Source organism: Cucumis melo, chromosome 8, assembly GCF_025177605.1.
Source record: "Cucumis melo cultivar AY chromosome 8, USDA_Cmelo_AY_1.0, whole genome shotgun sequence".
NCBI lineage: Eukaryota > Viridiplantae > Streptophyta > Magnoliopsida > Cucurbitales > Cucurbitaceae > Cucumis > Cucumis melo.
This window is the reverse complement of record NC_066864.1, coordinates 25,609,613-25,627,562: the sequence shown is the minus strand read 5'-3', so window position 1 is coordinate 25,627,562 and position 17,950 is coordinate 25,609,613. Positions and strand designations below refer to the sequence as shown.

At 33.4% G+C, this 17,950-nt stretch overlaps 1 protein-coding gene across 1 annotated transcript; it reads right to left on the bottom strand.

The window, feature by feature from the left end:
* Nucleotides 1-11,043: 11,043 nt before the first annotated feature.
* Nucleotides 11,044-13,409, bottom strand: LOC103501501 (uncharacterized). Its single transcript, XM_051088283.1, has 2 exons — nt 13,185-13,409; nt 11,044-11,740 (listed from the first exon to the last, which is right to left on the bottom strand). The coding sequence occupies exon 2, from the start codon at nt 11,712-11,714 to the stop codon at nt 11,325-11,327; it is 390 nt and encodes a 129-aa protein (XP_050944240.1). The 5' UTR covers nt 11,715-11,740; nt 13,185-13,409; the 3' UTR covers nt 11,044-11,324.
* Between the last annotated feature and the right edge of the window lie 4,541 nt (nt 13,410-17,950).

Genomic DNA, 17,950 nt, shown 5'->3' with positions numbered 1-17,950 from the left:
GTGGGCGGCGACAAGGAAAGTTGAGCGGCTAAGGGTACACGTGAAAGAGAAGAAGAAGGAGAAGAGATGAAAGACGCGTGAGGATTTCTTTTCTTAAAAAATATATAATAGTAGTAGTAGTAATAATAATAATAATAATATAATTATTTTATTTTATTTTATTTTATATTATATTATATTATTATTAATATTTCTTTTTTTCCCTTTTTCTTTTCTCTTTTGCAAAAATAACCTTTCTCTTCCTCGTCAAAATCAAATAATGAAACACCCAACAAAATTAATCTTAATAACTTAGGATAGTAATGTTGAGAGAATTTCCTTGAGATTTTGAGGCGTTACAATCTTCCTTCCTTAAGGAACTTTCATCCTCGAAAGTTCTAATGCTCAAACAACTCTGGGTAACGAGCTCTCATGTCGTCTTCTCTCTCCCACGTAGCCTCTTCAACTTTGTGATTCCACCATAAGACTTTGACTAAAGCAATTTTTCTGTTACGCAACATCTTTACCTCTTTAGCCAGAATCTCAACTGGTTGTTCTGCATAACTCAAATTCTCATCAATTTCTAGTGGTGCATAATCCACCACATGAGATGGATCTGTCACATACTTTCTCAACATTAAAACAAGGAACACATCATGAACAACAGAGAGTGATGGTGGCAATGCCAAACAATACGCCAAAGGGCCAACTCACTCTAGAATCTCAAACGGTCCGACAAAACGAGAATTCAACTTTCCTTTCTTTTTAAATAGTAAAACACCTTTTATAGGTGCTACTTTCAAGAACACTTTATCTCCCACATCAAATTCAAGATCTTTCCGTCTCACATCAGCATAACTTTTCTGTTTACTCAGTACTGCTTACATACGTGCTCTAATTTTTGTATAGCTTCATTAGTAGACTGAACCAACTCAGGACACATCAATCTCTGCTCACCAACCCCATCCCAACAAACATGGGATCTGCAATATTTGTCATACAAAGCCTCAAACGGTGCCTTACCTATGGTAGCCTAAAAACTATTATTATATGCAAACTCCATCAAATGTAAGTAAGAATCTCAACTACCTGGAAACTCTAATGCACAAGCTCGCAATATATTCTTCAAAATTTGGTTCAAACACTCGATTTGACCATCAGTCTGTGGGTGAAAAGTTGTACTGAAATCTAGCCTCGTGCCCATGGCAGTCTGAAGTCTTTTTCCAGAACTTGGAAGTGAAACAGGCATCTCCATAAAAAACAATAGATATGGGCACTCCCTGCAATCTTACAATCTCAGTCAAATATAACCATGCCCACTTACTAGTAGTATAAGTGGATTTTCCTGGGATAAAATGTGTTGATTTCGTTAACCTGTCGACAACAACCCAAATCATTATATGATCCTTTAGGGTCCTAGGCAGTTCTATAATAAAGTCCATAGATACATCCTCCCACCTCTGTTCTAACACACTCAAAGGTTACAACAAACTTGCTGGTTTTTGTCTCGGTGCTTTAACCTACAAGAACACCAAACATTTATTGACAAAGTTTGCTATCTCTCTCTTCATTTTACGCCACCAATAGATTCGTTTCAGATCTTGATATATTTTTATGCTATCTGGATGCATGGAAAATAGGGAATTATGAGCCTCAGTCAGTAAATCTATCTTAACTGCATTATTTGCTGGCACACATAAACGCCTCTCAAACAAGAGTCCATCATCAGAGGGTATAGAGAACCCATCAGCTAGCCCTAATCCTGCTAGATGACTTTTATCAACCAAATAAGGATCATTACGCTGATCAACAATAATCTTCTTCTCAAAGTCGACTTCACTAACAAATGTGCTAACTGTGAGGTGAATACACCTATTGATACTGCAATCTCGGCTCTCTCAAGGTCTCAATGCAAAGGAGCCTGTTTGGTAATGAGTGCTGTTGAATGTGATACCTTTCTACTAAGAGCATCAGCTACCACATTCGCCTTACCTGGATGGTACAATATCTCACAATCATAATCCTTTACATACTCAAGCCATCTTCGTTGTCTCGTATTCAAATCTTTTTTAATGAAGAAGTATTTCAAGCTCTTATAGTCATTAAAGATCTGTATCTTCTCACCATACAAATAATGTCTCCATATCTTCAATGCAAAAACTACTGCTACCAACTCTAAATCATGCTTAGGGTAATTCTATTCATGACTTTTCAACTGACGAGAAGCATAAGTGACTACCTTACCTTGCTGCATTAGAACACAACCTAAAATCTTTCTTAGAAGCATCAGCGTAAATCATAAAACTCCCTAAACCATCATGTACGGTAAGGACCGGTGTAGCAACAAGCTTTTGTTTAGGGCTCTGAAAACTATCCTCACAGGCCTTGCTCCAAACAAATTAAACTCCTTTCCTGGTCAACTGAGTTAGGGGAGTAGCTATACGAGAAAAGTCCTCCACAAATCGTTTGTAGTAACCTATTAAATCTAGAAAGCTACGAACTTCACTAACTGTGGAAGGTCGGAGCCAACTGGTAACAACTTCTATCTTAGCTGGATCCACAAAAACGCCATCTTTAGAAACCACATGGCCTAGAAAAGATACTCGCTTCAACCAAAACTCACATTTTGAAAACTTTACATATAATTTACTAGCTCGAAGGGTCTCTAGAACCATACGTAAATGCTCATCATGCTCTGTCTCTGTCTTGGAATACACTAAGATATCATCAATAAATACAATCACAAAAGTGTCTAAGAAATCTTTAAACACTATGTTCATCAAATCCATAAACACTACTGGAGCATTCATCAATCCAAAGGACATCATAATGAACTCATAATGCCCATATCTCAAACGAAAAGTTGTCTTCGGTATATCACTGTCCTTAATCCTCAACTGATGGTATCCTGGTCAAAGATCGATCTTAGAGAACACCGTGACTCCTTGCAACTGGTCAAAAAAATCATCAATCCTTGCAAATGATACTTGTTCTTAATAGTTACCTTATTCAGCTCTCTATAATCAATACACAAGCACATCGACCCATTTTTCTTCTTAACAAATAAAACTAGTGCACCCCAAGGTGACACACTTGCGGTCGAATGAAACCTTTGTCAAGCAACTCTTGCAACTCCTGCAACTGCACTTTTAGCTCTCTCAACACTGCTGGGGCCATTCTGTAAGGAGCTCTAGATATAGGAACAACGTTTGGCTCCAGCTCAATTGCAAAATCAATCTCCTTGTGAGGTGGTAATCCTAGAAGCTTTTCTGAAGAAACATTGGAATACTTTCTCACCACTGATTCAGATAACAAATAAACCTTGGCCTCCCTTGTGTCTACCACACTAGCCAAGATACTTCAGGTACCTTGGTCAAGCAACTTACTAGCCTTTATAGCTGAGATAACTTTTAGTAGGACTACATGTGCAGCCCCTTTGTTCTTGAAACTAGCCTCTACATGAGGATTAGAACTATCTCCTTGCTGAACAGTCTATGTTTGCATGGTTAAAACTACATTCCATTTTTCAAACTTCAAACTAGTAACTTTTCTTTCATGGTAAACTCAAAACTGTTTCTTAAAATCCCATCAAGACAACTATGCACTAAGTTTTTTCATTGTTCCTTCCTCAATATCTCAATTCGAAACATAATTAAATGTGCTTGGTATATACTTTAACTTAACTAAGCATTCAATTCCCCTCAAAACCACCAACCTAACTTATTTCTTAGATTTTTAGTCACAAAACAGTCAATTAAGTTGATTACTTCCTACTTCTTTGCCTACTAGACTACCCCTTTGAGCACCTCTATGTCGCGACATTTTTTTCCTAAATTTTACCATCAAATCCTTCACCATTAAATCATAACATTCACGTAATTCTATTTTAATATAGGCAAAGTCATGTGCATAAACATAAACTTGTATCTTAAAACATACCGGCAAGTGACGAAGGACCGTAATAGTCATAGGGACAAAAATCAAAGACATCGTAAGTCAGTCTACAGAACTTAAAACTTAGGCCCTTATACCAACTGTAACGACCCAACTTTTCATACTATGCTAAGGTTATTACTTTACTATTAAGATGCTTCATTAAAATGTAAAGATTTCATAAAACCTATTTAAAATCATTAAACATCCAAAAATAAAGAAATTGTATTCGAGCCCTATTTCAAACAATTTCAAGAGTTCAGGACATCGTCTATGAAATCATCAAAACAAAACAAAATAAATAGACGTCCTAATCATAACTCATTTTTAAAATCCTCAAAATAGAAATAACAAAGACATTAGTGAAATCATTTAAAAATAGACATTCCCATATGGCGTTCACGAATCCTTCTTACCCATCGCCAGTCTACCTCTCACGTTACCTTTGCCTGAAAAAGTTAAACATAAAAGGGTGAGTATAAGATATGCCCAGTAAGAAACTCACTACTGGTCTCATTAAGGGGTAAGAACAGTTAGCTTCCTATTAGGGCTACCCTACACATAACAGTCTAGTGATCCCGTAGGATACATACATTAGTCTAGTAATCCCGTGGGATGCACATATATATCAGTCTAGTGATTCCGTCGGATGCACATATGAGTCTAGTGATCTGGTCGGATGCACATATCAGTCTAGTAATCCCGTCGAATGCACACATCAGACTAGTGATCTCGTAAGAAACACAACATGTGGCGATCCCATAGGACACCGTGCCTGCAAGGTACCCTACCCCATAGATAAAGCTAACTGTTACTCCTCGGTTCATTCTAAACAGTCCATGACAATCACATCTAAAAGATAAATTTCAAACTAACAGTTTAGCCTCTAAGCATAACCAGTCAAACAATCTAAGTCCAGTCAACAATACAATCCATCAATATATGCAACTAAACTATACATCACAGTTACATTATCTAAGCCCATTCCATAGTACAAACCATCAATAGGTAATTACACTTGGTACTCAAATCATCTATGTTCGGTCAACAACACTATCCATCAATATCTAAAGTACACATGACAGCAAAATCCTCATCATTTACGTTTAGCCCACAACACAACCCATTAATCTCCAAACTGCACATGACAGTCAAATCATCATCTTCTAAATTCAGTTAACAGCACGACCCATCATTATATCTAAGTTACCTATAGCAGTCAAGTCGTCTATACTCAATCAAAAGTATAACTAACAATGCTTTCTATCTATACATAACAGTCGAACCAGTGCATTTATTATTTTATAACATTTGTATTAGTCGATACATTTCAATTCTTAATTGAGTCCAATAGTAGAAATCCTTTACCTGACGCTTAGCTAAGATTCTTAGTTAAAAGAAGTTCAATAAACCAACCTAACATTATGATGTTATGTTATGCTACATGCTATGGATAGGGTGTTATGTTAACTTTGTCTATTAGAGTCGTACCTGCATGGGTGTCCTTCGGGTGTTCTGTTAACTTTTTCTATTAGAGTCGTACCTGCATGGGTGTCCTTTGGGATCACCACCTTTTTAGGACTGCGTAGTCCGACGGGACCGCTAGTATGGCATTGACATAGACGTGATTCGACGAGATCGCTCGTAGCCCGATTATCTTAGTGTTTCTTTCGGGTGCACTACAGACCAGCTTGTCCTAGGTGTTCCTTTGGGATCACCGAAGACCAATTATGTTCCTCCGAGATCATATGTTGCACGTGTTCAAGAACATGCCAGTTCTTGGGTACCACTTTTCAAGACTCTAATGGAAAGTTAACAGACACCTAGCGGGATTAGTAGTTGGTCCCTTACTGAGTATTTGTTTATACTCACTCTTTCTATGTTTAAAATTTCAGACGAAGGTAAAGGTAGAGGAAAGATGGCGAGCGACAAAGAAGGATCCGTGACATGCCATATGGGGACTTAGTTTTGCTTCCGCGTTTATGTATCAGTGTTTCAGTATTCTGTTTTTAATGAAAATTTAGTTTCCCTCCTTTAAAAGAAAGTGTCTCTTGTTATTGTTTGTTTTTAGTAACGACCTCAGCTTAGTATAAAAAGTTGGGTCGTTACAGAGAGTGACCAAATTTTCGACTCAATATGCTTATCATTTTAGGGACAAGACCGAGTAGGGAGCTGGAAACATAATCACACAAAATGAAATTCACTCCTTCTCAAAGGTAAGTAGATAAGTGTTCCCTTAAATGGTGTCTCCGAGACTTGAACAAAGGGCCCTACACTCTCTATGGCACGAGAGGGGTTTCAGTTTAGTTGTTGGACCATAAACAGGTTGTTCATTAGAGGAGCACTAGTATTTAAGGACTAGAAGTAACCCAGGGGTTAAACGATAATTTGACACAGCTAATGTTACGAACACTTGTGAAGGACTAACTTACTGGTATTGGTCTATATCCGTGGACACAGAAATATATCTACAGTGAGAAGAGTTCAGCTGTTAGTCTTTAGTGGAGTGTACACACAGTTAACGAATATTGATTAATGTGGTTAATGAGTTTAGCTAATTAATCTCATATCGTTGTAGCTTCTGATCTGTAAGTCCATTAGGTCCCCTTCCTAGCTCATAAAGAGTAATGAGATTTATTTATATGTTGTACTCTATCTTGTTCATTTCCACATTTCTACGAAATTAAAGAAAGCTCTTCAAAAGAGATTTCAAGATAAACAACACTTGACTCTTCTCACCAAAGACCGCTCCATTCATTTATGCTACGTTGAAGTGGACTATCATGTCGAGAATATGTTCTCTAGCAGATTGGCCCTCTTTCACACATGCATTATAAATGTACTTAATAGACTCTTGTTTGATCTGAATGGACGATTGTCCAAACATCTCTCGAAGAGAATCCATGATTTGACGTGCAGTGACCATGATCTCATGTTTCTTGCTTAGTATGTCAAACATACTAGCTAAGATGTAGACGTGGGCCTTGTCATTGGCCTTTGTCCAGCGGTCATATGCATCCTTGACACTCTGGGATGCATTTTAAGTATGGAAAGGAGGACATTCCTCCATTAAGATGAAGCACAGATCAGCGATAGCTAGAATCATATTCAGTTTGGATTTCCAGGTCGCATAGTTTTCGCCGGTTAGTTGTTTTTTTTTTTAAGCAGTGCGATAATTGAGGAAGACATGCTAAAATAACAAACGATTGACCATATTATTTATCTTTGTCTTAACCCATTACACAAAATAATCCAACCAATTCAGAAAAAACAAACAAACAAACAACCCTAATAAAACAAATGATTTAGTTTTTGCAACGATACTTCAGAAGTTTAGAGCAACAGCCGCCAAAAGGTAATCAACTACTCATCTCCTAAATTGAGACAATCTCAACTAATTACTAATACCAGAATAACTCTTATTCCTATAGTTCTTAGCTATCGTTGTTCAGTCAAAAATTCATTAACTAACTTAATTCATCCCGTAAGTGTGACCCTACCATTTTCAGATCCCAGAGGTACGTTTCAATAGCCTACCGTTAGGAAAGACAATTGTTAAAGATTAACCTAAGAAACATTATCCTTTCTGGCGTTTGCGCTATTCCGACTTAAATGAGAAGGCCCTCCGAAGAGATGGTCGCTCTAGGACGACACACAAGCGGATCATATAAATCTCATGGTGCAACCTAATAGAGGAGACTGTAGGATACATTGACATGCATCCTTCTCCCACTTATTATGAACATTTCCCCTATTCACCTTGTTATTGATCCATACAAACACTTCTCGAAGGGAGGCCGTGCTCAAGGCGACATGAAGCCAAGTATGAATCTCACGTGTGAACTCTAGGAACGTGAAAGCTAAAAATTAATATAACATATATACCATTTTTCTCCCACTAAAATATTTTATTAATTAATGGTCGTGTTGATCATGTTAGATGATCGTGTTGATCATGAAAAACAATCGTGCTGATCATGAAAAACGATAGTGTTGATTATGGTAAGAGATCATATAGTCCAATGTAAATAATAGTAAAAGTCTTCAAATCAAATGATCGTTAAAATGTATACCATTTTTCTCCCACCCACGCTTCCTATTAATTTAAATTTATTAAATTAATAATATTATTAAATTAATTAATTAATTAAATAAATCATATTTAATTAATATTTCTTTTAAATCATATTTAAATGAATATCTCTCACATAACTTATAGTCTTAATTTAATTAGTTAAATTTAATCAAATTTAATTAAATAAAATTAACCTAAACTATTAATTAATTATCTAATTAATTTATTCCTAAATTAAAGATTTTATATCTAATTTAATCCAAATTTGAATCATATTTAAATATAAATTTCCCTCATAACCTATAGTTTTAATCTGTATCATATATGCATTAAATTTTAACCTATAGTTTTACTATGAATCTAATTCACATTAATTAATATTTGAACTCATTGAAATATTTTATTCTCTCATAAATTAATTCTAAATCATATCCAAAATTAAATTTAAATAATAAAATTTAATTAAAATATGAACTTTATATTATAATGTATCACCATATATTATATTAATTTCCAAAGTAAATTTGAACATTTCAAATTACAACCAATATAAATAAATCTCATTACCCCTTACGAACTAGGAAGATAACCTAATGGACCTACAGATCAGAAACTACAACACTATGAGATTAATTGGCTAAATTCATTAACCACATTAATCAATATTTGTTAATTGTTTACACTCCACTGAAGACTCACAACTCAACTCTTCTCACTGTAAATATATTTCTGTGTCCACGGATATAGACCAATACCAGTAAATTAGTCTTTCACAAGTGTTCGTAACACCAGTTGGGTCAAATTATCGTTTTACCACTGGGTTACTTCTAGTCCTCAAATACTAGTGCTCCTCTAATGAACAATCTATTTATGGTCCAACTACTAAACAGAAACCCTCTCGTGCCATAGAGAGAGTTTGTTCAAGTCTTGGAAACACTATTTAAGGAAACATTCATCTACTTTCCCTAAAGTTGGGAATAAGTGAATTTCATCTTGTGTGATTATGTTCCCAGCTCTCCACTCGGTCTTGTCCCTAAAATGATAAGCATATTGAGTCTGCAATCTGGTCACTCTCACCCATACAAATCAAAAAACAATCTATCGCAAATAGGAGTTCATAATACACTCAAGATTAAGACTAAATTATCAAAGTCATCTTAATGAAATAGAAATCCAACCAGTTAACGAAATTGCATCTAGTGGTTACTATTTTGTGGTCTGATCTTATGTAAATTCATGGGTAATTATAAAATGTAGCAATTTTTAGAATAATTATTAAGTATGTAGCAATATTTTAACAAAATTGCAAATATAGCAAAGTCTATCAGTGATAGATCAACATTTGCTACATGGTCTATCAATGATAGACTCCTATCATTGATCGATTTTGACAGATTTTGCTATATTTGCAATTTTTTTAAAATGTTGCTATATACTTAATTATTTTGAATATAATTGCTACATTTGCAACTATCCCTAAATTCATTGCATAAGATACCCTCGCTCGTATGTCACCTACATGAACGCGTTTGATCATTGCATTTGTATCAAATACAAAGTATGTTTATCCATAATGTTACCAAGATAAGGTACCCATCCTTATCCCTATACTATTGACTCTTTAAGTTGTATCTCGAACATTGATCCTTGTATATCTTTCAATACTGTTCAAGACTCATCAGACAGCTTAGAATGTTAGTTTATTGAATTTGGATTTATTAACACAAAACTAATAATATAATCAATAACACTTATTAAAGTTATAGTAATAATATTTTATTAATAACGGTCAATAGATTATATTTACTATCTACGAGTTTTAAGACATAAAACCCAACAGTAACTACATGCATAACTTTGCAACCAAGGAATTATGGGATAGTGTGATTCAAATGTATTCAGATTTGGGCAACCAGTCTTAGTTGCTCGAGTTGAACCTTAAATTGAGTGATATACGATAAGGAGGTAACTCGATTTGCTTAAATTCTTCCTCGTGGATTATAGATTTGGAGTTCCTAACCATATATATTCTTATTTATTTAAATCATACTCTACGATGCACTATAGTGAAAACACTCGCATCGCGAACAATAGCTTCACCTCCGTGGTAGGGAAAAGACATATTCATGGAACTCCAAAACTTCCTTTGTGTTATGTTCTTCATGTTTCCCAATTTAGTATGCAATTTATTTGTTAGTAAAATCTTCGTTTGTTATTTGTTAGTAAAATCTCCAAGTATGCTAATTGTCGTGTTACCTTCTTTGACTCCAATTGTACCTTTTAGGATCAGAATTCGAGGCTAGGATGCTAATTGTCGTGTTACCTTCTTTGACTCCAATTGCACCTTTTAGGATCAAGATTCGAGGCACCTTTTAGGATCAAGATTCGAGACTAGGATGCTTGATGAACTCTACTACTCCGATGATGTTTCAACTAGTCATAACAAGTTAATGGCTTGAATAGTATCATTTCTTCCTCAATTTAAGAAACTATAATTCTTTGGTATCGTAAATTAGAACATCCAAATTTCTTTTGTTTAAAGTATTCGTTCCCAAATTTATTTAAAGAAATAGATTGTTCTGATTTTAGGTGTGAAGGTTGCATCTTTGCAAGAAGTCATCAATCTTATTTGTCAATTCTTCACCTACTTACTTAATTCATAGTGATGTTTGGGATCCATCTAAAGTTAGACTCATAGTGGTAAAATTTAGTTAAACAACCCTCGACTCTACACAAAATTTACTGAATTTTTCCCCTACTAACACTCCGGTCAAACCATTGTTTAAAGCCTAAACACTTTTTAAAAGATAAGCTTTAACATTCATAATGAAGTTCTTACGAAATGAAATTTTCATTCAAAAACCTGAAAAGACTGAATAAGTGTTTTTTATTCTACAATTCTTTCACGCAACAGTCATACCAGACAGCACAAGCAAGAAAAAGACAGCCTCTTAAACCAGAAAACAAAAGCTAATCTCTATACAACTCTTAAACCAGTAGAAGGAGAAAAAAATCCAGGTAAAAACAGAGAAGAAAGAGGAGAAAGTTGTGTAGAGTTTGATGATCATGTAAGGCCATTTTACTGTAATAACATTATCATTAGCCCAAATGTGCTGTGGTATCACTATGTCAATATGCCACCATTTTCTAAGCGGAGATAAAAAGCTGCCTCTACTTTATAAACTTCCAAATATCATGAGTGACTGATGTTTAATTTGATTATGACTAACAAAGATAGTACCTTCCATTTTAGCAGCATCTAGTCTTTCATGATGGTCGAGCTCTAGCTCCACCCCCTTTTTTCTTAGGGATGAACAATAAGATCGCTTTTTGATGGTTATTGGTAGTTCGATTGAGCTGCATCGTCGTCGACATTGTTGTTGAGAATGAGTTTAACTCCGTTATTCTTTAGTGAATTCACTATAGCCCAGATTTTTGTGCGGTTTCTGAAGCCTTTCTTCTCAATTTCTTTGTTTATGTCCGCGTGAATCCCTCTTCCTTGCCCCTGTTCGAGACCGTCAACTTTGAGTCGCATAGCCAACACCTCTCCAACAATTGCTGCTGCCTTCGCGTTACAAGACCGACCACATTCAAGTGAGTTTTTGATGGAGTGTTCCACCGTGGATGCAGTTGCGACAACTCGTCCATTATTTCTATCTACCACATTCGCTGTTATGTACTTCAAAGATATGAATAATCGCAACACATAGCGCTTTAATACTGTCATTCCCAGCAGTGATTTTATCAAAAGCCCTGTTGCCCATCCAAAATGTTAAAACGTCCCATGAGTTATCAAAGTAGCAAAAAACGGTAGGATATAACATTCGTGGATTAGTATGAACAAAAGATATATGTATAGTTCAGGCTATACACGTGGATGATAAGCATATACACGTGGTATTTTTTATTTGCCATTCAAAGCTACACGTGGTATTTTTTATTTGCCATTCAAAGCTACACATGGTACTTTTTTATTTCCCATTCAAAGCTAAGAAGATTATAACACTTGAGAACAAATACATTGTAACAAAATAAGGCTTGTGGATTCACATTTGAATTATTTCCCATTCAAAGCTAAGAAGATTATAACACTTGAGAAAAAATACATTGTAACAAAATAAGGCTTGTGGATTCACATTTTTCAAATAACCTAAAACTTCCATCCCTCGACACCAAAAAGTAAAGAAAAATTCCCTTATTCTCCATTGAGCATATCCCCTTCGAGTAACTTAGCAATTATGTCCATAACTTTCGAGTCTCATCAACTTGTTTGTATTTATTTTGTAACTTGGTTGACGAATCATGTATTTCGAGTCTCTCAAGTTACCAAATTTAACTTTCCCCCTGAAGTAGCAATCTACTTAAATCGAACCCATTTTTGAGTTTCGGAAGAACAATTCAGTGGCCTGGATATAAAAGAAAACTAAGTCAACAAACTAATCAACATTAAACACCCATTAAGAACAAAGAGCTATGGACAAGATACCGGTCAAGAAGACAGGTATTTCTTTTCTCTGTTTCTCAAAGTCCACGCCCACCTCAGGTCCCTAAACCCCCAACTTAAGGCTTTTCTTCATTAAGATTAACCAAAAATTCGAACACACGACTCTAGTTAGGTTTAATTCAAAAAACTGTGCTATGGGGCATCAAGAAAACAAGTGATTAGTTTTCTTATAGGCCTTAAGTTACAAGTAAAAATTCCAATACAAATTATCCAGAAAAATGAAGAGAGAAACTTCACTGTGAAAATTTTGACATAAGCTTTCAACACTCTTTAAGCATGCCTATTTTAAGCTCTATACAACTCTTTAGTTAGTCTTGAGCTCACAGGCATATCAGGCAAATCTTACCATGTTTATAACAAACTAATAAGTGCTCCAAATTCCTATACGAATAAAACACTAATGTTCAGATTCATAGAAGAACCCTTGTTTCTACACTATCAAATACTTCGTATTTGATAATCACAAATCAAAGCTAATCACAGCACAACAAGCAAACTGAAACAGAGAAATGCCAAGATTCGCAACCAAAACAGCTAACCAGATAACCTTTTACTGCGATAAATCAAATAGTGCACTCAAACAACTGATCTTACCCAATATTGACTACAAACAAAACATCACAAGAAGACTGAATCGAAGATCAATAAATCGAATAACAGACTCGCAGAAAGCACGAGAACATAAAAACTCACGCTGAGAGATGAGAATTAGGCGCTGAGGGAGGGTGAATGAATGCAACCCAGAAATGAGAGCGAAACGCTGAAGCAGGGAGCGTGGTGGGTTACAGTGAGCCGTGAGGATATTGGTGGATTGCCGGCGATAATGGCCGAAGAAGCTTCAATGTCGTCGAGACAGGGTGGTGGGTAAGCTCCAGAGAGACAGTGGTGCAGATCAAAGGCAGTGTGAAATTAGGGCTCCCAAAGCTAAAGAGCTGGGCTAGAGCTAAAGATAAGAAATGGGCTAGGCCTGTATGGTGACGTTTGGCCCAATCAAGGTGAGTCTGGGGCCCAAGCCAGGCCCAGGTTTTGGCAATAGGCCCAACCCATGTTTCACACCGAACAATCTCCTCACGAACTAACCTGGGCATTAGGTCCCCAAAATGGCATAGCCTAACAAATTTGTGGCACATTACTGATTCTGAAATCATGAAAGAGTTTAAGCACTAAGATACTTCCTTTTTTTTTGTCCTATCATCCAAAGCAATCATAATAGGATTTGGACACATTCTTCAACCAAATAAAATTCTATAGAGTGAAAAGACATTTTAAAGTTAAATTTATGATCATGAAAAATTGACACATCTAAAGTTTCTAGTTGTAATTTAATTTTATCCTAACATAAAGTGAAAAAATATAGATGTATATAGAACATAGAGTTTAAATATTTAATTCTACGATGCACGACAAAAATAAACATACCATAACATTTTTTTTTAGTTTACTAGCTCCTAACTTTTAAGTACTTTATATTAAATCAATCTAACTTAAATTCTAAATATTGCGTCAAATGGATCACACATAAATTATAAATAAAAAATGTAAGTGACGCCCAGAAAAATCCACCTATGATATTTAAGCCTTAAGCCTAAAAAGTAAATATACATATTATTTTACCTTTGCAAATTTTGAAAATTTATCATCGTGATAAATATAAATTCATTTTTTACCTTTCAAATATATAATTTCATTTTTTTTTACTTATTTAATGAATCTAACTCAACAATAATTATCGTTTATTCTCTCTTAAATTTATGGCAAAAAAAAATTATATTCACATTTATTGTAAAAGAAAATATTTGTATAACATTAACTAATAATATTAAATCCTTAATCTGCATGTACAATCTTTATATTGGTCAAATAAATATAACATAACTAATAATAATAATATATATACATGCATATATTATAAATTTTAAAACAGAATCATACGTAATAACTACAAATTTGTTATGTATTAAAAAACTTAAAGAGAATCTGATTTCTCGAATTAGATGGAAGGACAATATTAAATAATAGTAAAAAAACCTTTTAAGGTTTAAATTAATAAATGTATAGTCTAAACTTCAAAGTTTGAGTTGTATCAACTTAAACTCTCTATTATGTTTTATTGGATGTATTTATGAAAATTAACAATTTAAATTAATACATTAATAAAAGTAGAAGATCAAATTGATACAACTCTAAAAGTTTACCATCTAATTTGATATAATGATTAGTTTTAAGTTCTGATACGATTCTAAATTAATAGAACAGTTAATTTTAAGATTTAAATTGATGTTTGTATCAAGGGTGAGTTGAGAAAGAAAGAAAGGGTGTGGGAGAGATAAAAGAGGGAATTGGTAATTCCAAACAAAGAGGCGCATTTTCCCAAAAATAGTAGACAAGATGACTACAATTAGGTATTATTGATTCTACCGATGTGAATTAAACTATTAATTATAGGTTTTAACTTTATAAAATCGATGAGCTTACACAAAAATACTTTTAAACTAAAACAATCCCACTTTGCACTTCCTTTCACAACACACACATATATATTTATTTCTACCTTATATTATATAATTATATATAATTATTGTCTCAAATATTTGTTGCTTCTGTTTATTTATATATATATTTTTTTTAATTAATTTTAATATTACGACTTAATTGGGACAAGAAAAATAAATAAATTTTAGAGCCAACTAATTGGTTGCCCTTGCAAATTTAATTATTCCCACTTCTTGTTATAGAAAGAAAAAACCCACATAAAAATAATTACAATGAAACCTATGTTAATTTTTTTTATGTTATTAACTTACTGATTTCATCCTATATGTTCTTTTTTTTCTTTTGTTAGAAAAGCATGTATTCTATTATTGGAAATTGTTTTTCAAATTTTATGATTATAAAACAACAATGCAAATTCTAAAGTTAGTATACACGACGGATTTAGTATAGATTTAAGGGTGATGAATACCTTCTTAATTTTATGTTTTTATATAATATATAAATATAAAAGAATTGTAATCAAACCAATTTCAGTTCAATGTTAAAATTGTTCTCCAATCTTCTCTATATTCAAGTTTACACCTCATCAAGAAAGCTTATGTATCTACCATTTGATTCGTTTCAATTTTAAATTTTTTTCATCAAATAGGTTTGTGAATTGTATGCTATTTCTTTCTTTCCTAAATATAACAAACTAGCGGAATATTTACAAACTCCATAAATTTAGCCATTTTTAAATAATAAAAATTTGGTTAGGCATTTAAATTAGAATAACAAAAATTAAAAGATCGTGTATAAAGAATATTGAAAAAAATCGTTTATACCAAATCTAAACGATCGTGTACCAAATTAATTTTTTTTAGATTTGGAACCCCAAATAATCTAATGATGGTGTAACCAAATCTATACGATTGTATATCATATTTTGAAAAAAAAAAAGTTTAGATTTGGGGTAACCAAATCTAACGATCGCATAAGCAAATCTCAACAATCGTATATCAAATTAATTAAACCAAATCGTGTTACCAAATATATTAGGCCCATCGTTGATGAGGTATTTTTGATATTTTACATGATCAGCAGCTTTTTCTATTTTCGAAATTGTTATATACAATGTAAATATTTTATTTTTATATTTGGGAAAACACCTCTGTATTTATTTGATATATATTATTCTAATTACAAATTCACTATGGTTGAAAAGTACATGCATTCCACTTTCTCGATTTTGTTATTAAAGTTTTTTTTAATATGTTGTATACATGTCTAGTAGCCTTTTTACTTCAGCTTTGTGTTTGATAAAGTTTCGACACTTTTATGTTTAAAGAACGGTTTATTTTAATTAAATTTGAATTTTATGCATTTATAATTTGACTATGAAACGTAACCTCATTAATATAAACCCAAGTTTGAGATGAGCATATTCTTTTTTATCAAATATTATTCTAAATCCTTTATCACACAATTGACTAATACTAAGTAAATCATGTTTTAAGCCATAAATCAAATAAACAATTTTAATCAAAGTAGATGAATCATTTTCTATATTACCTTTACCAACTATTTTACCTTTCTTATTGTCACCAAAGGTTACCATGCCTCCATCCTTTTTTGTAGAAAGAGATAAGCTTGGATCGATCTTCCGTCATGTGTCTTAATCAACCGCTATCCAAGTACTATTTGTTTCTTGGAGGCTTTCAAACAAACCTAAAAACAACTAAGTTCAAGTCTAATCCTTTGGTACCCATACTTGTTTGAGTCATAGAATGTTAGCATTTACATATTTAGGAATCCATTTCATTTTTCCATAGACATTACAAGCATTGAATCTAGATAGGTAACAAGAATAAGCTTTATGTCCGTACTTGCCACAAGAAAAACAAACAACATTATGCAAGGATTTATTTTTCACAACAAATTTATGTACTCTACTTTTCTTGGAGAAATTATTCCTTGGAGCATTGTAAAACTTTGCTCTTTGTGAAAAATTTCTTATTGAAGAAGTAAAGTGAGCATACTTCAATTTAAAGCATTTAGGTCTAATGCGACCTTCAGCACCACAATTATAACATATAGGTACAAAACTATACTTAACATGATTAGACACATCATTAGGCCTATTAAGCTTAGGCATAATGGGAGATGCTTTAACAAATGTAGCTTTAGAACTTGAAGGAGTAGATGATTCATCAATATAGCCTAAGCCTCTCCGATCACCATAAGATTTTCCTACTTCAATAATTTTGTCTAATCTTTGAGCACCAATTGTCAACTTTTCAATAGTATCTTTAGCTTTATCAAGATCTTGTAAAACATTTAGTTCATTTTCTTTAAGCACTTTAATCAAGTTATCTTTTCACAACTATCATGCTCAAGAAATCTAACTTTATCAAGCAAAGCATCTTTCTTATTACAATCACAAACATGCTTATCACTAGAGACATTCAATTCTTCAATTTGCACAACATTTTCATTCTCTTTAAAGCAAGCAATTTTATTGAGTAAAGACTTATTTTTACTAGTTAAAATATTGTATTTCTTCTTAAGCACAACATACTTAGAACTAAGTTTCTCTAGGTCATTTTGCATGCTTTCAAAATTTTCAAACAATTCACCAATAGAAGGAGGTTCTAGAGTTACCTCATCATCATGTTCATCTGCTTTGTCACTATGAACCATGAGACCATGGTTTTCCATTTCTTCAACTTCACTTTCGCTACTATCATCCCAAGTAGCCTTCATTGTCTTCTCACTAGAAGAAATATGACCTTTGTCGGTTGGAAAAAATCAAAACAGATTTTAATGTCGATTTTTAAAATGCATATATTTAATGTCGATTTTAAACCGACATCAAAGAGAATGGATTAATGTCGATTTAAAACCGACACTAAGCTATTCTTTATTTATTTTTACTTTTTTAAAATTAGTATTTTCCTTTTAGTTCAGTGATTTGATGCTTTTTTTCT